This window comes from Simochromis diagramma, unplaced genomic scaffold, assembly GCF_900408965.1.
Source record: "Simochromis diagramma unplaced genomic scaffold, fSimDia1.1 OVJJ01000216.1, whole genome shotgun sequence".
In the NCBI taxonomy this organism is placed as follows: Eukaryota; Metazoa; Chordata; class Actinopteri; order Cichliformes; family Cichlidae; genus Simochromis; species Simochromis diagramma.
In genome coordinates this window covers 3,368,504-3,396,448 of record NW_024386883.1, presented here as the reverse complement: position 1 = coordinate 3,396,448, position 27,945 = coordinate 3,368,504, and the positions used below count along the sequence as shown (strand labels likewise).

The 27,945-nt window shown below is 40.5% G+C and overlaps 1 protein-coding gene across 2 annotated transcripts; it reads left to right on the top strand.

The window, feature by feature from the left end:
* The first annotated feature begins 89 nt into the window (after nucleotides 1–89).
* On the top strand, nucleotides 90–27,794 carry nectin1a (nectin cell adhesion molecule 1a). 2 transcript variants are annotated; one of them, XM_040033084.1, is made up of 10 exons: nucleotides 90–602; nucleotides 13,550–13,662; nucleotides 19,916–20,174; nucleotides 21,495–21,612; nucleotides 21,840–22,021; nucleotides 22,123–22,240; nucleotides 23,101–23,252; nucleotides 23,450–23,582; nucleotides 23,686–23,746; nucleotides 26,759–27,794. In XM_040033084.1, exons 1-10 carry the CDS (start codon nucleotides 545–547, stop codon nucleotides 27,071–27,073), a joined length of 1,509 nt encoding a protein of 502 aa, XP_039889018.1. In that variant the 5' UTR covers nucleotides 90–544; the 3' UTR covers nucleotides 27,074–27,794. The 2 variants fall into 2 exon arrangements, with proteins under 2 accessions (XP_039889018.1, XP_039889019.1); XM_040033085.1 differs by lacking the exon at nucleotides 26,759–27,794 and adding an exon at nucleotides 25,246–25,619.
* Nucleotides 27,795–27,945: the final 151 nt, after the last annotated feature.

The following is a 27,945-nucleotide window of genomic DNA, read 5'->3' as shown; positions in this document are numbered from 1 at the left end:
TGTGAGGTTTCAGCTCACTGTTAAAGGAGGGTTGGCAGGGGTAAGTCCCCCCGGACCACAATTGCTGAAGCTCTGCTTCTGTCCGAGCGCTTAATTGCGTCAACTGAGAGTGCTCATTTAAAATAGGATGTACACACTAACAGTTTACGCTGCTCAGCCCTCACACAGTGGCAGATATCTGTCAGGCGGGACTGGGGGTAGGCTCTCTCGGAAATAATCTGCCCACGCGTTAAGCTGCTTTATCCCCGCCAAGCCTCGGTCGGACAGAGACGCCGCAGCTCCGCTCGCAGTCACAGCCTCAATTAGAAGAGGGGCAGAGAAAGGAAAAGTGACCAAAGGTGCGGAGCAAGTTTGAGAAATCGTTTTCTTTTTTCAGGATAACAGTGTGTGAATCAGAAGTGTGCGCTGCTGTTTGCTCGGATACATGACTGGACTCAGACAGACGCTCCTGAAGTCGAACCTACTGCTGTCTGGGAGGCAGGAGGCGTAAAACAAGTTAACAGAGGGAATTTAATAGCCACAGCCAGACGCTGGCAAGGGTGGCATGGGCATGGAAAAGGCTGGAGTGTGGATATTCCTGATAACAGCTTGTTTTAATCCAGGTGAGCTACTCTGCTTTTACAAAAGCCCGTTAATTAATGTTAATGTGAGCCCGGTTCTGCGCAACCAGGTGAAAGAAGTGCTGTGTGATAATGCGAATTTTGATGTCGATCCGCTACCTGTATTGCCGACACCAAAATCGATACTTTGAACCTGTAGAGGCAGCTGTAATTTAAGAGATGAATCAATGTCAATTTGCTAATTCTGAACACAGTTTAATGACTACTAAATCACTGTGATTTTTACTTTCCACGATAATTAGTTAACAGCATAAAAGCACACATTTCAGGTTCATGTACATCACAGTCAACATAAAAGGGTTCATAAAGTACTGGACTGATCATGCTAATATCAATTCATTACCAATACTAGCATTGGTTTCGATACTGCCGATTTTTGGATTGATCTGCCCAACTCAAGGTGAAAATCATGATTTCTCCGCTCTATGGCGATCCCAGTGAATGGGATGAAGTCAAAAAAACAAACTCGTTTAATATAAACAGATTAACCCAAAAGATAGAGAACTAACATGATTTTCAGAGCTTTATGATATTTATAAACCCTTTATAAAATAGAGAATTAACACATCTCTGACTGTTGTTTTATTAATGCACTCTTATTTTGGGTTGCCAGGTTGTGGATGGTTCTTACTTCTGCTAAATATTAGTACATTTTTGTATGCTTATACATCAGGTGGATATATTAATACCCATTACCATTAATTATAGCATCATAAAGAGTTTGCATGTTGCATTAAAGGCAGAAATAATCTAGACATATTTGTTGCACCCCGGATCTTTTTTTTCACTGTGATTGACACGTTCACAGCCTGAAACTCCACTCTCATCTGCCCGTTTAAACCTCTTCATCTGTCAAACTACAATCAGCAGTGATCAACTCCACAGGGAGTCGTACACAATGTCAGCAGGTGCGCTGCTGCAATCACACTAAAAACACAGGTGCCAGCGGAGAAAGTGTGCCACATATAAATGTGTGTATGTGTTTGGATGAATGGAGTAACTCTTGCTTTACTGTAACAGGTGCAGCGGTGTAATCACACTAAGCCAGGGCTAAGCATACAGCTGTCATAAGAGTTGTGGTCTTGTAATATTGAAGCAGAGGGTGGGTGGGTGGGACCGAGGTATATATATTGCGTAATGGCAAAAGCTATTGTGGCTGCATATGGACGCTGAGCTGCTCTGACATCTGCTGTGATTGCTTTTTTCGCTCGTTCAGTGATAAACCCCCCAACTCCTGTGTGAGCTGAGCAGTAGTTTGCCTGTGTGCATACATGTGTTATTAGTGAGTATGAGGCTGGTGCATGTGTGCAGGATTGTCATGCTGAAGGCCAGAGCTGTGGATTAGAGCAGGGAGCAGAAGGGTGTAACAAGTTGATTGCTGCCAAGTCCCAGCCGGCTGACTGTTGCTGCAGTGTATCTGTCTTTTCTCTGGGCTCATGCAGACTCAGAGCACCTCTGCAGGTCTGTCAGATGGTGTAGGGTGTCACCAGGCTGATGTGAGTGCTGTCGCCACACTGTCCCCCCCTTTTGGAATATAAAAGTTTGAAATCCGTGTCTGCGGACTGACACAAAAAAAGGCTGAGTGAGACCAACAAATAGACATCCTCATGAATTCTAGCATAATCCACTGTCCACAGCTGGAACACACAGACGCTACCCCACAAAAATAATCCATCACAAACACACAGCCCGTCTGTTCCCTCCAGTTTTTTTTCCTTTCTCTTCTGTGTACCCCTTTCTCATTAGAGTCTGCAAATATTACGGCTCCCCCCCCCGCCGTCCCCCATTGTCTCTCAAACATTTGCTCTTCCTTCACAGATATTTTCCTCATTTCTCAGCATCTGCCTCCCCCTCTTGGCTCTGTGTTCTCCTTTCATGTCTCAAACACAGATGCAGCAGCCATCATAATCCTTCATGAACTGCCCGCTGAACACCGGCCAAGCGTACTCTCCACGTTCCTGCGCTGCCACAGGGATTACACACTCGCATAGACACAAACATGTGTGGGTGTGTATTACACGCGCACAAACACACGTGCACACAAATTCCAAACAAACACAATGAGAGCTTATAATCGATCTGGGGGGAAATTAAAGAGAAGTTGTTTTTTTTTCATTTCATATTAGACAGAAATGGGCTGGAGCTCACACAGTTTAGTAAATGGAGTAAATGGAGGTCTACAAGTCAGTTTGATGCTGTGCAACCTTTTTGTTGGTGCTGCTGTGTGAATTTACATATAGTGGCATATATCATATCATATATGTTACTGTCAGGCCACCTGTAGTATGCACAAGGCAGGCTTCGGTGTGAGTGTTATGTGCTTTTGTGCATGAGCACTCCACCTTTTAAAGAGGGCCTCTTTAAAAGTCTCACTATATTAGTTTTTTAATATCTGATTGACTTGAAATTTTGAACTTTTTACAGTAAATTTTGGCATAAAAAATGGACTTAGTGTCAGTCAAACCCCCAAAAAGAGAGAGGGAAATAGTTTGGTTTTCCTCTTTTGCCAGTTTAATCAGTCAAATGATTTTACAATGTGAATATACAATAATAAAAAAGAGACACAAATAGAGTGTATAATCCCCGATCAATCACAGATTTGATGGCCTAAAGATTAAACTGCTAATCTGTCCTCTTCCTCTGTCACATCAGGTCAGTTTTTTTCTTCTGGGTAGCAAAACACTGCAGTTTACTGCAGAAATCTTTATTAACAGAACCAGGGAAGGTGATGAGATCAGTCTGAGTTTTTTTTAAACTCTCAGACACATGTTTGTAGTTACTTTATCTCTTTGGTATTGAGTTTGATCTCTGTGAACCAGTCATTCACTGAGATCATTTCGTGAGTTAACCATAAGTCAGAAAGTTGTTTAACTGCAATTGAATGTTTAACTTGACCAAAATTGTAAAATAATTTACTGCTACCATAACTACAGATTTATGGCTACTGGTTGCTGCAGAAGTACTTTAAATTTAATGTATTGTCACATTAGGTCATTGTTTTTCATTGGTTTTGTGGTTTCAGACAGACTTTAGGAGTTGTTTTAATTCGAGTTTCAATAATTAGCAATCTCTTTAGGGCCGTATTTTACTGGTTGCTTACAAAAGGTTGGTGGGTCACTTCCAGCCGGAGACACAAATCCCCTTTGGGGTTGTGTCAGGAAGGGCATCTGGTTTAAACTGCTGTCAGATCAAACATGGAGAGCGACCTGTTTGGGTGACCCCTTGTGACAAGGGAACAACGGGAAAAAAAGGCAGCTCTAAAGAAAACAGAGATCAGCATTTTTACAGGAACTTAAAGTAATTACAGCAACAACTTGTACAATAATAAAACTCATGCTTGAACTGTTAATTAAGAGATGAATTTGGGGATTAGTAAATTGATCGTGATAATACTTTTCCTTTCTTCCTTATTTTTTAAAAGCCTTCTACAACACCTGCAGCCACCTCTATTTTGAATTGTCACAAATACAAGAAAATGTTAAAATTAGCCTCTCTCGTAATGGCGCAGAAAGATGGGGATATCCACTCAGGATGCGAGGGAAAGGTCCAGCATGGTCTGGCTGCACGTTGCACATTCAAGTGTGAAACAATATTGCTATTGTTTTGTGCCTTTCCCATGCTCTTCTGTTGCCCATGCAGTGCTGTTTATGGAGTATTGCCATGTGGAGCTGTGAGGTCATTTCCCATACTCTAAACAATGGAAGAATGTGAATGGACGCAATAGGAAAGAGGAACGTGGGAGAGATGTAGGGCAAATGAAATATGAGTGTGGTGTGTGTGTGTGTGTGTGTCAAGTTGGTCTATCGGTTCTTACCTTAAGCCCATAATGAGCTCAGCTGCTCAGCTCAGTAGGGGTGCTATCAATGGGAGGTGTGTGTGTTAAAAAAAAATCCCACATAAGTGAAAGTGGGTCACGCCATGGATGAAGTTACAATTACACTTTTCAGTGTTACTCGCCGTGTTGTCTCATATTAACCAGATCTGATTAACAGTGAAAGAAAATTGCCCGGTTAAGTGAACTGCAAGAGCAAATCTTAAGCGGTGGGATAAGCAGCAGGTTAAAACTCACTGCTCGACATCTTTGGGGTTAGAAGCAGGAATAATAGGTACATTAAGCAGATCTGTGGGGTCAGGAACCTTTTCTCTAAAAGGAGTCATTTTCATGCATGGAGCTGCAAACTATATGTCGGTTCGACCCAGTATTTTGAGTTTCTTATGTTTTGGTTTATCTTTGCATTATGGATTAGTTCTTATTCTCTGGTGATACTGTTTTGATTATAATTATATTCTGATTCTTTAGTTATCGGATGATGATGATGTTGATGATGACGATGATGATTATTTCTGGTTTAGGTTTTGTTATCTTGCCCTCATGTTTGGTTTAGGTTGCCTGTGCTTAGTCTTCTCTGCCCGTATGTCCCTCTGTCTGTCCATGACATCATTATGCCTGTTTACGAGTCTGTGTCTCTGTCTGTCGTGTGCTTCCTGTTTTATTTTGTAGGTCTGTGTCCTATGTCAGTGCGTTCAGCTTTGTGCTCTCCCTGTCAGCGTCAGCCATGTCTCCCAGCTGTTTCCTCTTCGCTTCGTTCACCTCTTGTATTTAGTGTCTGTGTCTTCCCCTACTCGGTGTCGCGTCGTTAACGTCTGTTCACCCTCGCCTCCTCTGTGTGTTCCGTTTGCCAGCCAGCCTACCTGCCTAGTTATTCTGTTCTTCCAGTTTAGTTAGTGTTTTTCTGTTCTGCTTCTTACCAGCAATAAAGCTGTGTTTTGAGTTACTTCCGCCTCAGTGAGTCCTGCATTTTGGGTCCTCTCTTCCTGCCTGCCTACACACAGACATGACACAGGCTTTTTCATGGCACCACCACCAGTGTATATGCCACAGGTTAACCTACCAGTATGCACAACCTCTTTAATCAAAATTATATTTTTAATGCTAAAATAGAATTACTGGGTAAAACTTTATAATAATGTCACACCATTAAGTGTTATTAAGGTATTAGCAAGTGCTTTATTCATAATTCGGCTTTCTTAAAAGTCAAGTTTGTGACAGATTTCTAAAATATTTGTTTGTTTTTTTTGACAGTTGGTCTAATAAATGTGTTAAGCAGTGTATAGTTAAGGCAAAGACTCCTTGTTATCTTTGGCATGAATAATTTCTTGTCACAGCCACTCGAAATGTGTTTCCGCTGCCACATTTGTTTCCAGTCCTAAATGTATTTAGCATACCTTACCATAATGACTGGAAACAGGGTGCAAGAGTTTTCCTGGCTTATATAGCTGGCTTCCCAGCCCCTCTGGTAGTTATGGTACAGTATATTTCCTGAACTGTCTGGCTCACATAAATGTCACCACACATTTCATTCTTCATGATTTTGCAGGCTTTTTCAAAGTTTTAAGTGTGAGTTTAAAGAGCTAACATATGATTGAGCACACCAAAAGATAAATGCTGTGGCATTAGTGAGTCACTTTAGGATCCTTTTAAATGCCATTCACATATTTGTTTATAATTCTTTAGCCATTAGTGGCATTTTTTTTTTTTTGCGACAAGCTGTTATTTGTTACTTTTAAAAAGCTTTGACTTGAAGTTGAAGACAAATGCTCCATTGTTACCTTTCTGAGGTGCTATATCATAGAATTACATGAAGTAAATGTACTCCATAACCTGTACTTATTCTTGTCGTGCTGTCAGGCCACAAAAAAAATTAAATAAAAATTAAGGGCTGTCGTAGACACATTCTTAATATTGTCATGATCAAATTCTTGTCAACAGTAAATCAAAGAAACAGCAGTTCTAATAATGATTCTTTTCATTTACCTAAAAACTGGACAGCCAGTGTTGTATCATAGTGATACAGATATTTCATTCTGCAAACACACAGCTTCTTTATTTCTGATGTTCATCTTCCACCAGCTGTGTTTACCTTGATTCAATATGTTTTTGGGGAAATAGCTTGCATTCACTGGCAACACTTTTGTTAAAATTGAATAGGAGGTGATGGCTGAAATATTACATATTTCCATATTTAGAACAAGAAGAATGCTTCAGGTTAATAATTATATATATATATATATATATATATATATATATATATATATATATATATATATATATATATATATATATATATAAAGTGAGACTCCAGTTACTGTAAAACCATCCACATAACTCTTGTCTTGACTAAATGGTTAGTTTAGAGCAGACTCTGAAAATAACTATGCATTACTTCAACCAAAGCAGGTTATAATGATGAGCTGTCTATATGTACAGTAGTAAATGGGTCATAACTTATGTAATGCAAATGCACTTTAATATCCTGAATGCTGTAATCTGACATTGCTGGCCTTCCCCCCTCCTACAGACCCCCCACAAAAGCACACAATGCATTAATGAAAATGAGCTCGCAAAGCGCAGTGAACCCCAGCATTAATACAAAACTTGCTAATATCATAAAACACACAGCTGTGTTTGACCATGGAAAGATTTTGTTCATATTGTGCAGTTGGGTCCTCCTAAGAGATCTGTCCAAGCTCTTGAGTGCATGTTTGCATGCAAATGCACAAAAGCCTATTAAATTCTCTGCAGATGTATATGATGAGACCAAACAAATCTATTCAAGTACTGAGTTTATACACTTTTTCATGATTGGTTTCTGTAACGTGACAGGAAAATGACAACAGCCTTTTCTCTGTAAATCTGTGTGATTTTGTGTCCGACAAATCAGTGTTCACAATCAAAATTCAGTCTGGCAACGGCTGAAATTGAACATTTGAATGAGGTACTGATTAAATAGCTAAGAGAGGACGGTGAAATTAGACAGCAAATTACCTTTGCTTTATCAACTGTCTTAGTTCCTGATCGCACTGATTCAGCAAGGTGCTGGAAGATGGCTACACTGAGGTCATAAAGGGACGACATGGTCAGCAACATTACTCAAGCAGGCTGGGGTGTTTAAATGACTCACGTGGTGCTCATTTATGCAAAATCTTTGATGCTAATATCCAGATGTTGCAGATGAGATTGGGATTCATGAGACCAGGCAACGTTTTTGTTCTATTATCCAAGTTTTGGTGAGCACACAAGAATTATGGCCTCATTTTCCTGTTCTTAGCTGTTAGGAGTGGCATCCCATGTGGTCTAAAGCTGCTGTAGCCCATCTGCATCAAGGCTTGATGTGCATTCAGGGGTGCTCTTCTGCATACTTTAGTTGTAACAAGTGCTTATTTGAGTTACTGTTGCCTGGTGAGCTCATCACTGGACCCACTTCAGTTTGCCTACCAACCTGGCACTGGAGTGGATGATGCCATCATCCACCTCCTACATCATTCCCTTGCTCACCTGGAGACTGCTGGGAGCACTGTGAGAATCATGTTCTTTGATTTCTCCAGTGCCTTCAACACTATTCTTCCCTCGGTCCTGAAGGACAAGCTGGAGAACTCTGGAGTGGACCATCACCTCACTACCTGGATTTTGGACTACCTCACCGACCGACCACAGTATGTGAGGACTCAGGGCTGTGTGTCAGACAGGGTCATCTGCAGTACGGGGGCCCCACAGGGAACGGTTCTGGCTTCGTTCCTCTTCACCATCTACACTGCAGACTTCTCCCACAACTCCACCCAGTGCTTCCTGCAGATGACTCTGCAATAGTCTGCCTCATCATTGATGGGGACGACAAGGAGTACAGAGGACTGACTCAGGACTTTGTGGACTGGTGCCAGCTGAACAACCTCCAGATCAATGCCAGTAAAACCAAGGAGCTGGTGGTAGACTTCCGCAGGCCAGGCATCCTCCACTGCAACCACTGAACATCCAAGGTATGGACATTGAGCTGTGGACAGCTACAGATACCTTAGTGTTCATCTGAACAACAAACTGGACTGGACTCATAATTCAGAAGCCCTCTACAGGAAAGGGCAGAGCAGGCTGTACCTGCTGCGGAGACTCAGGTCGTTTGGAGTAGAAGGCCCACTCCTGAAGACCTTCTATGACTCTGTGGTGGCCTCAGCCATCTTCTATGGTGTGGTCTGCTGGGGCGGCAGCATCTCTGCTGGGGATAGGAAGAGACTGAACAGGCTGATCCGAAGGGCCAGCTCTGTTCTAGGATGCCCTCTGGACCCAGTGGAGGTGGTGAGTGACAGGAGAATGGTGGCTAAGCTGTCATCCCTGTTGGACAACATCTCCCACCCCATGCAGGAGACTCTGACAGCACTGAGCAGCTTCTTCAGTGGGAGACTGCGGCACCCACGGTGTGGGACGGAGAGATTTCGCAGGTCTTTCCTCCCCACTGCTGTCAGACTCTACAACAAAGACTTTTGCAGCTGATCAAACCCTCACACGTGCAATAAGACTGCTATATGTGCAATTCTTGTACAATTCTTCTTCTGACGAAGTTGTACTTTTGTATTTTCTTACTCAGTTGTATATAGCATTTGTATTTCTATTTTATTCTATTGTATATATTATTCTATTCTATTTTATTCTATTGTATATAGTATTTTATTGCATTCCAGTGTTTTCTAATTTCTGCTACATAACTTTGCACTTTTGCTGTAACAAAACAAATTTCCCACCTGTGGGACTAATAAAGGTCATCTTATCTTATCTTATCTTTCTATCACCTCAAGTCAGTCTGGCTACTCTCCTGACCCATCTGACCTCTGACATCAACAACGCCTTTTCCCACTAGATATTTTCTTTTTTCTAGACCATTCTCTATAATCCTTAGAGATGGTGGCGTGGGAAAATCCCAATATATTTTTGAAATACTTAGACCAATCAAATTTCATTCCCATTCTGATGCTCGATTTGAACTTCGGGTGGTCTTAATCATATGTCAGTGTATTTAACTGCTGCAATTTGATTGGCTGTTAGATATTTGAGTTAACAAGCAGTACATAATAAAGTGACTTTTGTGTGCCACTAGGTGACAGTTGTTGTGAATTAGCATTATATAAATAGAACAGAATTATTGAATTATTGCCCTTAATGTTACCATTTGATTTGCCAGAAACCAGATGTAGTAGAGATGCTACTATCTATTCTTTAATTACAAATTCTCCCCTTTGTATTGCATAATCATCTGTTAGACGAACAGGTGTGCCTAACAAAATCCAGTGAGTGCCTGTGGGATTGTAGCTGCTCAGTTTTTCTCCTGTGTTGTATTTTCTTGTTCATGATGCTCCAAATGTTTTCACTGGATGACAGTGAGCCAACAAACAACCATGTTCCTCCATACCATCGCGTTTGCTGGCTTTTGAACTGTGAGCCGTTAAAGAGTCTATGCAGTGATTTCCACTGCAGACTCTGGTGATCTCTGGATTTTCTGAGTCTTTTGATGATTTTATGCACAGTAAAATGAAATTCCCAAACCAGCTCTGATGTTATGTTGAGAAATGCTATTCATCAGTCGTTGAAGCATTTGGTCACAAACTCTTACCCAGAGTGGTAGAAACGCCTTCCCGTCTTTACTTCAGAAAGACTCAGCTTCGCTCAGCTCTGATATTTTTTAGTCTTGTTACACACTTTATCATGCAACAGACTGGCGACCTGTCCAGGGTGTACCCTGCCTCTTGCCCTACGACAGCTGGGATAGGCTCCAGCGGCCCCGGCATCCCTGAAAAGGATAAGTGGAAGCGAATAGATGGATAATGTAACAGCCTATGAAAAAACAAACAAACTGTGAGGTTTATACCAGCAACTTTTTCCATATCCCATTTTTTTAAAAATCAGTCCTTAGTATGTGCTTTTCAAAATCCAACAAATTCAGTTGCAGCATTTTAATACATATATATGAAGATATGTCCAACAAATTATAGGGGTTAAAAGTTTTGCAAAACAGTTTTCTGGTTATCTTGGTCTTAGGCCTTAAATCTGAGCCCTTGCAATTTTGCTTTGCTGGAGATTTTCAGTGCTACAGTGGGGCAAAAAAGTATTTAGTCAGCCACCGATTGTGCAAGTTCCCCCACTTAAAATGATGACAGAGGTCAGTAATTTGCACCAGAGGTACACTTCAACTGTGAGAGACAGAATGTGAAAAAAAAAATCCATGAATTCACATGGTAGGATTTGTAAAGAATTTATTCGTAAATCAGGGTGGAAAATAAGTATTTGGTCACCTCAAACAAGGAAAATCTCTGGCTCTCACAGACCTGTAACGTCTTCTGTAAGAAGCTTTTCTGTCCCCCACTCGTTACCTGTATGAATGGCACCTGTTTGAACTCATCATCTGTATAAAAGACACCTGTCCACAGCCTCAAACAGTCAGACTCCAAACTCCGCCATGGCCAAGACCAAAGAGCTTTCGAAGGACACCAGGAAAAGTATTGTAGACCTGCACCAGACTGGGAAGAGTGAATCTACAATAGGCAAGCAGCTTGGTGTGAAAAAATCAACTGTGGGAGCAATCATCAGAAAATGGAAGACATACAAGACCACTGATAATCTCCCTTGATCTGGGGCTCCACGCAAGATCTCATCCCGTGGGGTCAAAATGATCATGAGAACGGTGAGCAAAGATCCCAGAACCACACGGGGGGACCTGGTGAATGACCTGCAGAGAGCTGGGACCAAAGTAACAAAGGTCACCATCAGTAACACACTACAACGGCAGGGAATCAAATCCCGCAGTGCCAGACGTGTTCCGCTGCTGAAGCCAGTGCATGTCCAGGCCCGTCTGAAGTTTGCCAGAGAGCACATGGATGATACAGCAGAGGATTGGGAGAATGTCATGTGGTCAGATGAAACCAAAGTAGAACTTTTTGGTATAAACTCAACTCGTCGTGTTTGGAGGAAGAAGAATACTGGGTTGCATCCCAAGAACACCATACCTACTGTGAAGCATGGGGGTGGAAACATCATGCTATGGGGCTGTTTTTCTGCCAAGGGGACAGGACGACTGATCCGTGTTAAGGACAGAATGAATGGGGCCATGTATCGTGAGATTTTGAGCCAAAACCTCCTTCCATCAGTGAGAACTTTGAAGATGAAACGAGGCTGGGTCTTCCAACATGACAATGATCCAAAACACACCGCCCGGGCAACAAAGGAGTGGCTCCGTAAGAAGCATTTGAAAGTCCTGGAGTGGCCTAGCCAGTCTCCAGACCTCAACCCCATAGAAAATCTGTGGCGGGAGTTGAAAGTCCGTGTTGCTCGGCGACAGCCCCAAAACATCACTGCTCTCGAGAAGATCTGCATGGAGGAATGGGCCAAAATACCAGCTACTGTGTGTGCAAACCTGGTAAAGACCTATAGTAAACGTTTGACCTCTGTTATTGCCAACAACGGTTATGTTACAAAGTATTGAGTTGTATTTTTGTTATTGACCAAATACTTATTTTCCACCCTGATTTACAAATAAATTCTTTACAAATCCTACCATGTGGATTCATGGATTTTTTTTTTTTTCACATTCTGTCTCTCACAGTTGAAGTGTACCTCTGGTGCAAATTACTGACCTCTGTCATCATTTTAAGTGGGGGAACTTGCACAATCGGTGGCTGACTAAATACTTTTTTGCCCCACTGTAAGTGAGTGATTTCCCATGATGCTTAAAGTTCAGAGAGTGGTCAAACTATTTGAAAAGATTCTTAACAGTCCTGATTGAGGCAATTGAGTTTTGAACAATGCTCTGGAGTTCACTTTATGTTGGTAATGAACTGTGTCTACATCAGCAAGATCTCTGGAATTAAATTAGAGATACAGCTGTGTGTTGTTAGCACAGCAATGATAAAGTGTGTAACAAGACAGTGCAGTCCAGGAGTAGTAACGCAGCAAATATCACCGGAGCACTATTCGAGCCCTCGGGAGAACCACAAAGCTGTATTCAGTCCTATCAGTTAGTATCTTTATCATAAACCCACTCTACTTCCTAATTCACAGCCACCTCTTTAATCATAAACAGACAGTTGAAATTAAAGCTCAATTCTACTACTTCAATAGATCCAAATGCACACACTCTGAGACTGGCAAGAATAGAGCAAACAGAAAGTAAGCTTTTAATAAAACAATGATGGGAACTTACAAGAAAAGTCGAAAGTTATTAGATCCTATTCTGAGCTGCTCCCTTATTCAAAAGCTGGTAAATATGCAGCTGGTAGCGCTGCATATTTAATTTGGATTTTTACACTGCACACCTATTTTTGCATGCCTGGGGATGTTTCACTTATTAGGTGAATTTGTAAATGGTTATTCTTAAGGAGTCACCAAGCTAAGCTGATAATACGTCGAAAGTAAATAAGGAAACCAAAACTAACTAGACTAAGATAACCAAAGGCAGGAACTGATGAAGATGGATTTTATTTAAAGTTCTAATTATTTTTCTAATGATACTACTCAAAGTGCTTTAGACTACAAGTCCATAACCATATATTCATACAGTACTGTATACACTCCAAGAACTGATTTATTAATTAATTAATTTTCTATGATAAAAAGTAAACTAAAACATCTAATGGACTCTATTCATAACATGAAAATAATGGCCTGCAGAATGAAATATGGCACCTCGTGATCTTGTTTGTTTTCTTCTTTTTTTAAATTATTTCAAACACGGAAACCCCTCCATGTGCAAATTATGTCTACGGTGTCTATTGTAGAATGATGGTTTGGTTAGTTAGTAAGTTCCACTAACTAACTTGTACTTGTGTATGTGGTGGGTGTAGCTCTGTGTTGGATTTGTTGAAGGGGATCAGTAAGTCAGTGGGAAAAGTAACAAATCACGCTTATTTTTATCTCTCTCTAATCCACAACCTTTGACCTCAGCTGACCCGTTACACTGCTGAAATCACCTCTCACAGCTCAGCTCACTTTATGAGCTCAACATGTTTGCTGAGTGTGAACAACTTAAAGCACACCAGTCTAACGCTGTCAGCGTGTGTGTTTGTTCATGGGAGTGTTTGCGTGTCTTTAACCTCTTCTGCTTCTCCTCTAGGAATAAATGGACAGACTGTGGAAATGGATGATGGGAAGTCAGGGTATGTTGGCTCAAGGGTGGATCTGCTGTGCCGGTTCATTAACAGCTCTCCGCCTGTCAAAATCTCCCAGGTATTAATTGCTCACCTGAATGAATGTACTATGCCAAGTGTATATGGTCCAAAACGTACTAAATCACAAAAACACAGTATATATGGTCCAGGGGGTGCCTCATTTGTCACCCTCCCATCAAGGATGGCAGATGGCTGCCTCTACTTGGGCCTGGTTCTACTGCAGGTTTCTTCCGGTGAAAAGCTACTTTTTCCTTCCAGCTGTCACTAAATGCTTGCTCAGTGTTGATCGTCTGGTTGTTAGCGTTTTCCTTCTATTATTGGAGGGTGTTTACCTTCCAAATAGAGCACCTTTAAATGACTATTAAATGACTATTATTGGCAGTCTTCAAAATTGAATTAAAGACTTTGACAGGTGGGATTGGCTCCAGTCCCCCCTGTGACACTAAAAATGGATTGATAAATGGATGGAGGGATATAACAGACAAATAATAATTATCACTGAGATGACAAAACCACAACTATATTCGCAAAACTAAGGCTAAAAGTAGAGTTAGCAGAGGTATGATAAACTCTTAAAATAAGGTTTTTAGAAACAGCCTCTTAAACATTTTAGTAAATGGGACACAAATCCAGTAAAACCTGGAGTAATTCGCCTTTGCATGCAAGTGTGGTGGACATAGTAATAATAGTAAACCTCGATCTATTTTCTAAACCGGTTATCCAACCAGGGTCATGAGAGGCTGGAGTCTATTCCAGCTGACATTAAGCAAGCACCAAAGTAACACCCTCGTCAGCCACTTACTCTCACATCCTCACCTATAGCTAATTTAAACTCACCAGTTAAGCTAACATATGACTTGGATCTTTGGGAGGAGACCTGAGAACCTCCATGCAAGCAAAGAAAAACATAAAAACCCCACATAAAAAATTCCTCAAACTGACCATCAGGTTTGATCCAAGAGTGCAGAGGGATGTGAGGCGCTGGTGGTAACCACGGCAACACGATGTTGAAAAGCTATAATATTTTAAAAACACGTTTTCAATTCATCAACAAGCCACGAGAGTCTTGTTGAAAATCTCCATGCACTAATTTCAATGGAAATAGGAAACTATTTCTTCTGTGTATGGATGTTCAAATTAAATCCACCATAGAGAGCAAAAACAGGAATACATAGACTCAAATTTGAAGAGCTGAACCAGCAGTTTTGCCACTGAAACCATTACGTTTATAGTACAAGTATTTATTACGACACAGAACAGGTTCTTACATGGATTTCTCAGTGGTGGTTTTCACAAATAGTAGAAATGCACTAACATTTAACAATAAGATAAGATGTCAGTTTTGTAAACTGCTTTTTATCCTTACAACATTGTCTCTGTAGTAAGAAGTCAATCTAAATCTGTATTTGAAATCTCTATTTGGTTGAATAAAACAAATAAATAAACACTGCTAAATGCAGTCTGTTCCATAGGTATTTGGAAAGTGGTGGAGTTTTCACAACTTTCCGTCTCTTCCCCATCATAGTTATATTTAAATGAATCAGTCAAGATGCATTTGAGGTACAGTTAAGAATTACAGACATTTTTTTAACCCCACGTTCAAAGTTAACTGAGCAAACTGTCATAATTACGCTCATGGATTTTTGTAATCAAGGCAGCACGGTGGCACGGTGGTTAGCACTGTTGCCGCACAGCAAGAAGGTCCTGAGTTCAATTCCACCATCAGGCCGGGGTCTTTCTGTGTGGAGTTTGCATGTTCTCCCTGTGTTTGCGTGGGTTCTCTCCGGGTACTCTGGCTTCCTCCCACCGTCCAAAGACATGCAGCTTGTGGGGATAGGTTAATTGGATAATCCAAATTGCCACTAGGTGGGAATGCGAGTGTGAATGGTTGTCTGTCCCTATGTGTTAGCCCTGCGACAGACTGGCGACCTGTCCAGGATGTACCCTGCCTTTTGCCCTATGACAGCTGGGATAGGCTCCAGTGCCCCCCGCGACCCTGAAAAGGATAAGCGAATGGATGGATGGATGGATTTTTGTAATCACGTGAAGGCAAATCATTTGCAGCCCATGACTGAAACCAAATGCTGATTTTCTTCCTCTGAGATGCTTTATCAGGTTGCTGCTTGTTTATGTGTATTTCTAAATTCAGTTTTATTGCTAGTAAGCGACAGACATGCTTAGTGGAGTGTGGTCGACTCTCATATGGAAAAGATATATATAAATCTTATAAAGTTTTTATCTGTCTTGTATGAAACTTGTATGAAAAGCATACAAGAGTGAAAACACATATAAGATCCCTTGAAAAATTATATAATGAAACTTGTATGTTGTGTATACTTACTAAAAAAATATATGAAAGTAATGAGAAAGTGGCCACTTTCATGAGTAAATCATGTAAGCCTTATATGATTTATATATGATTTACTCATGAAAGTGGCCACTTTCATGAGTAAATCATATATGTTTTTACTATTTCTTTTCCATATGGGCTAATTGGCTCAGTCATTTTGGGGTCATTATCTTTTTGCACTGCATTTGATTAAATCAGAAAGTGTCATTTCGAAATTCATCCTGCTACTTCTGCCAGCAGTCACATTATAAATAAACACCAGTGAAGCCGTCCGTTTGGCAGCCATACCTGCCCACAACCTCACACACTGACCTAGCAGGTGTGTGAGAATCTCGTGTGCTTCGGATAATGAGCTCTTTCTTTCCTTCTCCCTGCTTTTCTTTTCCCATTATTCTGGTTAAAGCCAGTCTTAGTTTAATCTGTCCAATGAGCGTTGCAGACATCCTGAAAGGTGACTCTAGTTCATAGAGTTTGACTGTAATAAGCATACCACCTTGAGATTGTTCTTGACTTGGCTTTGTAATAAACAGGAAAACAACTCTACAGTCATCCAGGTCACTTGTGTTCCTGTTTGGTGTTACTGAATTGGCCAGTGTCTTTCAAATAGCTAATTTTAGACACTCCTTAAGTTTCTCTCCTGTCTCTGGATGTCTTTTGTCTTTCCTGCCTAATTTCACCCCATTAGCGTGTCTTTGGACCTCATATTGAGAGCATATTGAAATTAACTTCAGACCTTTAGTCTCCTGAATTTATTAGTACTTCTTAGTAGGGCTGGGAGTTGTTTAAAAATATCGATATATTTTTATACGAGATAAGATGTGACAATATCCTTTATATCGATATAGTCTATGTTACGTTATAATTATAGTTGTGGAGCCACAAGTTTGCCTCTCTTTCGTCAACTTTTGTCTTTACGCAACGTTACTCGGCCTCGCCTCTCCTTCACTGAACACAACTCCCCCTCCTTCCCCATCGCTTCACCTGCAGGCAGCGACAAGATGGACATGGCAAATCTCCGTTAACGAGTTACTGCGCATTGCTCCGTGCGTGGGGCTGGACGGCGTCAACGTGTTAACGAGCTAACCACGCTAACGCCATGAAGCCCACAGGGGCTGCACGGCCTAAAATCCTTTCATTCTCTCAAAAGTTGACAGCACGCCTTTTGTATGAATTCTGGTTGTGCTTCATGACCGCGAACCGATTTTATGTGGTACACAGCGCTCAGCAATCTGTCAAAAAATGTTTTAGTACGACTTTGTAAGCTACGGAGCTGCACCGCTTGATGGATTGTCGGAGCATTATGGCTACTGAGGAGCCTCGCGTAGTAATACAAACTAGTGATGTGCGGATCGATCCTGAAATATCGATTCCTCCGATACCAGTCTCTTATGTTTTAGAATCGATTCTCACATTAAAATATCGATATTTTAGTAATTTAGGGTAAATTTGTAGTTTACCATTAACATGAACACAGTGGAAAGTAACTATATCATTCAGATTGTCTACATTCGAAGGAACTACTTCCTCTTCCGCCTTTCATAGTCATGTGCGAAATACGGCTGCATAAACGTCTGCAGCCCCTTGGCGTGCGCACTCACAACAATGGCTGAGCGTAACTGGAGTCATGTGCGGATGTATTTTACCTCCACAAACAGCTGAGCTGGTTTGCGATACATGTGGCAAAAAAGTGAGGTGTTGTGGCAACACCACTAACCTTGTCAAACACCTCAGAGTAAATCATATCACAGAATATGACAAGCGTATGTTGAGGCGAACTGAAGAGGAGGAGAGGGACAGGTGCTGCTAGGGCGAGACAGACGTCTCTCATGGAGTCCTTTAGTCCTGCAGGCAGGCAAGGTGTTCAAATAGTGCACAACTTCAGTTTTTTTTTATTTCTATATGATGAACTCTGCATTATTAAGTGATAAGAACAAGTAATCTGTTGTCCTTTAATCATTATGACACTTAAATTTGAGATACAATAAATAAAATAAGTTTTTGTACAAATTATCGGTATCGGATCAGTATCGTCGATACCACCCTGAATTTTACTTGGTATCGGATCGGAAAGGAAATCAGTGGTATCGCACATCACTAATACGTACTCTGCTTCAACGTAATATTACCATATTGTGTGTGTATAAGGACCATAAATGGCACCTGTTAAGAGACATGCTTACGAAGCGGATTTCAAACTCCAGGCTGTCAGTCATGCAGTAGAAGTTGGGAACAGAGCAGCTGTGAAATCTGTCTCTTTGTTATTATGCTCAGCGTCTTTTAGTTTATATTTTGACTGCACAATTGTGAGCTCTTTGTTATACACAAAACCAACATAGTTTTCTTTTATTTATGGAGCCTTATTATTTAATAAATGCTCACAATTTATTTTTGAGTAATTTTTTTCATGTACATCTATGCTGTATGTTAATAAAAGTGCCCGTGTGACATCTGGGACACAGCTTTGACTAAGAACTCTCTTTTTGTTCTTACTTTATGGCTTTAAAAAAATATCAAGATATGAATTTTGGGTCATATCGCCCAGCCCTACTTCTTACCGCTAAGTTGTTCAGTGGGTGTTGTTCCTGGAAAAATGGGGCACTATGTAAAATGGGTTTAGTTAACAGTTAATGTAATGTTATTGAATATTTTGATCACATCCTGATTATTTGGATCCAGATTATTAACTGGATTTTGGACCTCCTAACAGACTGACCATGTGGTGAGGATGGGGAGCAGAGTCTCCTCTGAGCTAACAATCAGCACAGGATCACCACAGGGCTGTTGTCTCAGCACTAAACTCTTCACAACACTGTCATCATCAAGTACGCTAATGGCGTCACCATCCTCGGGCTCATAAAAGGTGGGGGATGAGTCTGCATATAGGGACTTGGTTAAAAACAATGTCTACAGAGAGGAGAATAACCTCCTCCTCCTTAACATAAAAAAAACATCAAATAATTGCAGACTTCAGAAAACAGCCCCCGCTTCTATAGCCATCAATAGGACTGAGGTAATGAGAGCCGACAGCCACAAGTTCTTTGGTTTTCATGTGACATTGACTATGACTGTAAACATCACAGCAACAGTGAAAAAGCTCCAGCAGCAGCAGCTTTATTTCATCATGCTGCTCAGGAAGGCAGAAGTGAGCATTCATGCCCTCACTCAAGCTTACAGAGAACTGATGGACAGCATCCTGACTCCTGGCATTACTGTCTGGTACAGAAACACCACCCAGGCCGAGAGGAAGGCTCTCCAGAGAGTCATAAAGACTGCAGAGGGATTATAAGGCTTCATCTTCCATCAATGAAACAAACCACTGTAAGATAAGAGCACTTCATATCATCAGAGACATCCCCATCCTTAATAACAATAAAAAAACAATCAGCACACAGCCTGAGACGCAGCACAGCAGACACAGCACACTTCCACTACAGCTTCTCTCCTGCCACAATCAGAATGATGGCAAGAAACAAAATAAGGACTGACTAAAATACACACAAGTGTAATAAACATTTCCATAGCATGCAATATGTTTTCATACTATAGTTATTTAAGTGTTTATAGTAATTTACAGTGACTTGCTGTTCCTTAAACTTGGAATAACTTGAAATATTGCCCCTTAATTGATCGTTGTTTTATTTAGCTTTGACTCTAATCGCTGCTCAATGTCTCTAGTATGTGGCAAATAAAGATTTTTTAATCCATCTTTTCTGATTTGATTTAATTTTAAATACGTTATGATGTACAGGGATACAATTACAAAACTTGTGCCACTGTCTAAAAAATGATGAGCCTGACCCAAGTGGGATAAACTCATTTCCTACAATAGGAATGTTGCCTCAAATCATATTTGTTGTGTGACATCTGTGGCTCATCTAAGATCTTTCAAACTTGAGCAGTATGATGTTCTCCGTCATGTCAGGCATCTTTTCTCCATCGTGAATCATCCTTCTTTCTTTAGGTAACATGGCAGAAACTGGTGAACGGCACAAAGCAGAACGTGGCAATAGCAAATCCATCCCTGGGTGTGTCTGTGGCCCCGCCCTACAGGGACCGCGTTACCTTCAAGAACGCAGCGGTGAGGCGACGAACTCCCACTCTTGAAGACACCACCATCACTTTCTCTTCACTTCGCCTCTCTGATGAGGCCACCTACATCTGCGAATACACCACCTTCCCCGCAGGAAACCGAGAGAACACAGTGAACCTGACTGTCTACGGTAAGGCAGACCTTTGATGGATGATCTGTCGGTGTAGCACAGGTGGATTGCCATCCTCCATCCTTGACAGGAGATGCTGGACGCAAAATTGTTAGAGTTATGATAAGCATAAAAGGTTCAGGACTTTAGAAACTGTAGATTCATGAACAAAAACTTGTAACGTGAGGTCCATATTCAAATGCATCTACTCCTCATGTTTCTCTAATTTTAACAGACAACATCAATCGCTGTCATCATGTATCTGCCAGCAGGAAAACCAATATGAATGTCAGAGATGATGGATTTGGTTATTTGAATATTTAGAGTGCCAGTGTATTGCTCTCTTAAAAATATCAACAGTCCCGTCCTTTAAGCTGCTTATTACAGAGTTTTTTGATTATCTGAACACTCACAGTCAGACATGCCAGGACATTTGAAGACATCATATTCAAATCAAGAAACATCCCAACTATTTCATAATTTTGTTTGGCCTAAATAAAAATAAAAAAGTATCATCAGTGCACCGTTTAAAAAAATCCTGTTTTGTTAGGCGGTTCTTTATTCATCTGTAACAAGTTTAGTGTTTTTTCAAGGTCGAGAATGCACTGTCGCACTCATTTCTTCATTCATATAACAGAAGTTTTCTTGATTGATTTTGTTACTTTCCTAAATATACAGTGTAAACCAGCTTTCAGGTGACTGCTGTCGATACGCTATATGAACAAAAGCTTTCGCTTAATCGTTGAATTCAGGTGTTTTCATCCATACACTTAGCCTCTGCAAACATTTGTGAAAGAATCGGTTGTTCTTAAGGTGTTAAGGAAACACAGCAACTCTGGAAAAAAAGAGCCAGACCACGTGAAGCAGGGGTGTCGAACTCCAGGCCTCGAGGGCCGGTGTCCTGCAGGTTTTAGATCTCACCCTGGGTCAACACACCTGAATCAAATGATTACTTCATTAGCAGGCATCTGGAGAACTTCAAGACATGTTGAGGAGGTCATTTAGCCATTTGAATCAGCTGTGTTGGATCAAGGACACATCTAAAACCTGCAGGACCCCGGCCCTTGAGGCCTGGAGTTCGACACCTGTGACGTAAAGAATCACAAGTCGCTGAGTATTGAGCTCCATAGTGCGTAAAAGTTGCTGACTCAGTAACTGCAGAGCTCCAAACCTCCTCTTACATTAACATCAGCACAAAAACTGTGTGCTGGGAGCTTCATGGCTCCTGTACATGTAACGTGTGGCCCGGTACTTTTGTCTATACAGTTTATATAAGGTCAAAGCCATAGTTTTACTTATCAGCACTTTCATCAAACATTGTGTTGTATTACATTTTCACAGTTCGCCCAACAACTCAGATGAGTCTGTCCACACCAACACTGGTGGCTCGTTCATCCAACCTAAAAACTCCAGTGGCTACCTGCGTCTCTTCCAATGGAAAGCCACCCGGTACAATCAGGTGTGTGGGAATTCACTTTTCCTTTTCACAGCGTGATGTCCTCTGATTAAGGTTTGCCTTTGTCATCTTCAGATAATGAGAGTGTTACTGCTAAATCTGTCTCATCTCCATGCTTTCCTCTTTTTAAAAACTTCTACTTTTTGTCCACTAAAATAAACATTTAGGTTACATTTACTGCATACACATGTATTTGTACATCTCCATTAAGTCCTCACTGATGTGAGCAGGTGGGAGACCAGGATACCTGGAGAAGTGACCACCCGAGAGTATAGGAACTCAGATGGGACATTCACGGTTCAGAGCGACTACATTTTGGTGCCCAGCAAAGAAACGCACAAAGAGACGCTCACCTGCGTCACCACCTACAACGAGGAAGTCTACACTGACAGCGTCACCCTCGATATTCAGTGTAGGCCTCTTTTAAATCTAACAACCACATGACAGTACAGGCACTGAGAGCTTTTGTTGTGATAGTATTGCCAGCTAAATGTTTGTGCATGTGTGCACCAGATGAGCCAGATGTTTTAGTGGATGGGTTTGATGGAAACTGGTACCTGAACCGAGACAATGTTCAGCTGAGCTGCATAGCTGATGCCAACCCGGCCGTCTCTCTGTATCAGTGGAGAGTGTGAGTATAGCTCTAACATTTATTTTCTTACTTTCAGCACTCATGCAGCAGAGAGCAGATCATTTTCACTGGCTTCACCAGCGTGGTGTCTGAGTGTGATTCCAGCTTCTGCTTATGCATTATATTAAACTGCCATTTGACTGATTAATAGTCACAAACACCATGTAAACCCTTTATACTATTGACCAAATTACAATAGTGTCAATTTAATTCAGTTTAGCTCATTTTTATGCCATCTTGGGTGTAATGGCCGACCTAACAGCTCATTCAAGAGCTATATTTTTAGTTGTCACAGAAACCCTGTCCCACAGCGATGTAAGCAGGCTTTTATATAAAGAACCAGTTCAAATAATATAGACTGAATGTAACTTTTAAACTCTTGAGAGCCCTGAAGTGAGGTTCCCTCTTGGTTTTATTTCTTTCCCTTTTAGCTTCCTACGATAAAAGCATTCTTTCTTCCTTTTCTGGGGAGAGTTTACATAGTGGTCTCTGTTGTCCTACTAGTCACCGTTTTAGCTCCAGATAGCTCCAGGAGAAACCTGTTTTGATTCAACAAGTCTTCATTTTCCTGGGAGATTTCATATCTAGTGGCAAATAGTGGTATTGAGGCTTATAAGAACAGAAGGTGTTTTTATAATTTAGCTTCCACATAGGGAGATCAGAATCTGCTTCATAATTAAAAAGTTAAAGCCTAACAGCTGCTGCTGAGTGTCTAAGAAACATTGTAATATCTGGTCGTACTTTATCAGTTACACAGGAGTCTATTATTCCTAACGGCTTTATATATTTTTGTAGCTTCTGTTTTGTGGTGTACTCCTGGGTTTGTAAACTTTGATTTCACACCACTGTGTACTGTTCAGGATTAATGGCACCATCCCGAGCAATGCTGAGATCCGAGACAACGTCCTTACCTTTAAAGGGCCGGTCACATATGACCTGCAGGGAATCTACGTGTGCGATGCAACGAACAGCATCGGGACAAGATCGGGCTCCGTGGAGGTCAGCGTTTTAGGTAAGATTACATGAATTTGTCTGAAATTCAACATTACTACTTCTGATATTGTTAATGCTTTACTATTAATAATAGTAATATATAACACTCCTTCAGAAACAAGGTTTTGCTTACTGCTTTACACTCAAATTTTCCGTGCTGCACAGTTTTTGGAGCTTTTCCTTAAAAGTGTGTTGTTGGGTGTTTTTTTTCTGCAGAAAAACCATTACCGCAGATCGCAACGAGTGATGTCATCAGCGTAATCGCCTTATTATTGGCTGCTGGAGTGCTCCTGGGCATTACTATCACAGTCCTGGTGCTTAAAATAAGAAGTAGAAAGTACGACGCCTCGTACGTAAACAGCTCTCCATCTTTTTGCTTCACACGTGCCTGTTTTTTACGACACGGTTTAAAGCCTTTAATACATCACTTATTTTGTTTTCTGCTTGATCAGTGACTCTCCATCCAGAAAATTGTCCCAGCCAATAAGAAAAAGGCCAGCAGATGACGTCCAGGTAACGTTTGCACTGAGTGGAATTTAGATATCACATATTTAAAAAGTTTGTAAAATGTCCACAGGGATTTGGCTAATCCACTAATAAAATAGAAATAAAAATAAAATTGTTCCGGGCCACTACTGAGAGGACAGAAACTTCAGTGAGGACTTTTATGTCGTAAAGTATGTACCTATAGTTCAGGATTTGTGCAAGCTTAGATACAATTACCCCTTATTTCTTCATGTTTTCCTTCCAAGAAGACAGACTTGTTTTTTTAATTAAGTAAGTAAGTAAGTAAGTAAGTAAGTAAGTAAGTAAGTAAACTTTATTTATTAAGCGCTTTTCACAGACAGACAATCACAAAGCGCTGTACACAAATATTAAAATATTAAAATAAACAATAAAATCAATAGACATTATATACAATGTAAAAGATCAAATGTAAAAAATATAAAATATGTAGATCAACAAAAGGCTTGTTTGAACAGAAGAGTTTTTAACTGTTTTTTAAAAGAATCCACAGAGTCAAGCAAACGTAATTGTAGTGGTAAACTGTTCCACAGCCAGTGGGCTTGAGCAAGTTTTCCAGGTTCATAAAGGCCTTTTAAAGCTTTTCTTTGCTGCTTTTTCCACTGTTCATGACAATTTTTAGAGGAATTATTTGTTTGTTTGTTAAACCACTTAACACCGACTGAGTCATTCAAGCTTAAAAAAAGTCACTTAACTCAAGGGATAAACCAGTGTTGAGTGTACACACTGGTTCAAAAGAAAGAACCAATTTTAAATTGTACTGTTAGACACTTTATTACCAGCAGCCCCCCCACCCCCACCCCACCCCCCTCAATTTAGTTATTTGAATGTCAACCTTAACACAGTTCGACAGGCATAAAATAGTAATTTGGCATCTAGATGATCCCCAAATAGGTTTTAGCCAAAAACTTTGATTGGTGTGCAGTAAAATTCTCAGTTCTCAGGAAATTTCAAGTAACTGGACAAGTGGAAGACAACAGAAGACCTGAAAACTATTTACAGCAGATAAACAGTATCTGACGCCACTTTCTTAAGAAACAGGAGGAAAAATCCAGCAAAGACATGACACAGGAGCTGGGAGATGCATCTGGCCCCTCTCTTGAATAGTTTTCTGTTCACTGATGCCTCATCAGGATTGGTCTCAGTGGAAGTGTGGATGTTAAGAAGCTATTCTTAATGAAGGGAAACAGGGAGAAAAGGGTGGCGGTATGCCACATTACACAAGAACTGGCCTGAAAATCAGTGTCAAATTTATAAATATCAGGTCAGGATAGAGGTACAGTGACTGTCTTCAGCCATCTGTAAAACATTGTGGAGGTTCTGTCACGGTTCAAAGCTGCATTTCAGCCAGTGGTGAACATAGATTATAGTAGATAGAAAAACATGAACATAGCAAATGACCACAAACACACTTCCAATTCTATCAAAAGCATACCTGGATAGAAAAACACAGCGGAGCACTATCAGTCATGGATTGTCCTCCCCAGACCCTGGACATCAGCATTAGCCGCGTGGGGTCATCCTGACAGAGAACGGAGGAAAAGCCAGCCAACATCCAAAGAAGAGCTTTGAATATCCCTTCAAGAAGCTTAAAGAATTATTCCTGAAGACTAATTAAGGAAATTACAATAAAGCTTGACTGAGAGTGTTCAGGCTATGTTGAAGAGTAAAGGCAGTCATACTAAATACTGACTGTAAATCTTATTAGAATTGTACAAACTCTGTTTTTGCCTTATATGCCTTATGTATTTCCATGTAAGTTTGCACCTGTTTCCCATCTTCCTTCACTGAAAAAAAGACCATGTTGGATTTACTTAATTCAATAGTGGACACTGGTGGCACACAGTTGTTTTGCTTTGGCAGAAACTTAAACAACTTAGTTAAATCAACACAACTTATTCATATTCAATAAACCTGTGCATTTTGTGTTGATTAAACAGGATTGAAACATGTGTAGATGAAGTAAGTTGAACTCCTGGAATATTTTAATCATTCACAATTTTGTCATTTTATTCCAAAACTATTCAATAGCTTTTACCCCAGTACTATGTGGTCACTTAAATACTACATGTTATCTTCATATTATATAATGTTCAACAAAGTCTAGAGTCTGGTTAACATAAACATTAAATGGATTTACAGCAATTACCTTCCTCCTATCTTTATACAAGTTGGAGGGTTGGCTGGGGTATAACCCTGAAGTGATAGATTAAGAGGCAGGGTACACCTTGGACAGCTCACCAGTCTATCACATAGAGAAAAACAACCATTCATTCACGGGCAATTTGGAATCACCAATTAACCTAACTCCAATAACTGCATGATTTTTAACTGTGGGAGGAAACCAGAATAAATTGCAGATTTGAACCCAGGACCTTCTTGCTGTGAGACAACAGCGCTAACCACCATACCACGATTGAGAAAAGTTTGAAATCTCATGTGATCTTGTGAATTTCATAAGTCCAGCAACTAACCACTCTTGCTAGATTGTATCATGTCATCTCAACAAGAACAAATTAAGGTGTTGAATTTCATACAAATCCTACATGATTTAATTACGTTCACCATAGAAACATGAAATTATTTTGTTCAAATTACAAGTTAGACTTTTGTAAATGTAACAATCACCCAGCCTTCAGCGGCTGCTCGACTTGACTGAGATGGATGCCTTCCTCAAACCACGATCCAAAGCCGTCGAGATGAAATCACATGCAGTGTCGCGAGATTTAACATTGCTATATTATTGACTTACTTACTCACTCGAACATGATATGAACAATTTAATATACCATCTCTGCATATCATGCAGTTTCTACACTATATCTACACTTCACTTTAAAGCATCAGGCAATTGTGTTGAATACACGCAAGATGCTTACATAAATCCAAGAGATGGGCAATCCCTTTTTGTTCAGTGTAGTGAAATTTAAACCCCCCCACAGATGATTCAAGACTCACAATACTGTAGATCTTTAATAAACACGCCTCCTTTCTTCACAGCATTCAGCACGGTTTTACGAAGAGCTTCCAAGCACAGCTGACTATGTGAGCTACAGACTGGCCTGTAACAAAGAGGATTACCCAGAGCCCTACTCCCCTCCAATCAACCCTCCTCTTACATTTCTTCCCCAGCACCCCTACCACTCTACTCCTCCAAACCCTGCAACGACCGTCAGCAGCACCGCCGCATCAGGAAACACCTTCTCTCCTCCTTCACACACCACTGCCATCTTTAAATACCCCTCTGTACCAGGTCTGTCCTCTCCTCCCCCAGGAGTAGCAGCGTACACTTTTCCCAAAGAGCAGTATGTCTGAAACGACATCAGCGAAACGACACGAATGAAAAAAAAAACAAAAAAAAAAAACCCAAACATATTTAACCTGACTGGACTATGGGGCAGTGTCTCTGCACCACTGAGGATAAGGACAATAAAGGTTTGGCTATTGGACTTTGAATTAAGGCCAGTTTGGAAACATTTTCTCTCTTTGTCCTGATTTATTGTGCTCTATTTGTTCAATGAAAAAAGGAAGGCTGTGACCCTTAAAGGTGAATTGAATTTCTTTTGAAAAATGTCTATTTCATGGTTGTATTAGATTTGATTATATCAAACTGAATGGATGGGATTATCTCTTGATGTGGTTGATTACTTACTTTATCCTCTATAGCATCATTTTGTAAAAAAAAAAAAAAAAACGGAGAAAAAAAAGGAAAAAAATAAAGAAAAGAAAAGAGGAAAAAGAAAATACAGTTTCCTACTTGATATTCGATTCCCATTGTCTTCATCCCGTGGAACAACAGATATTACCTTTTGGTTTTACCTCTTGGTTTAATGTAATACTACTGCTGTGCTTGTATTTTGTATAATCTACCTTTTTTTCTATGTAAAGAAAAATGTTTTTATTTACTGAGGAGATTATGTGATGATTTGTAAAGTTGATGTTTTTATTTGTGGTATCTGTGGGTTTTAGCATTCATTGACACTGGTTGTTTGATGAACTTGAATTTGTAGCATTTAAATAAAAATGATCACATAAATGTGCATCAACAGTCTAGTAGCTGGGTAAAACAAACTCACCGCGACATGGCTGTGATGGTAGGACCCTCTTTTGACATTCAGATCTGTTTGAGATCTTCGTGGCACAGATTCAACAAGGTGCTGGAAACACTCCTCAGAGATTTTGGTTAA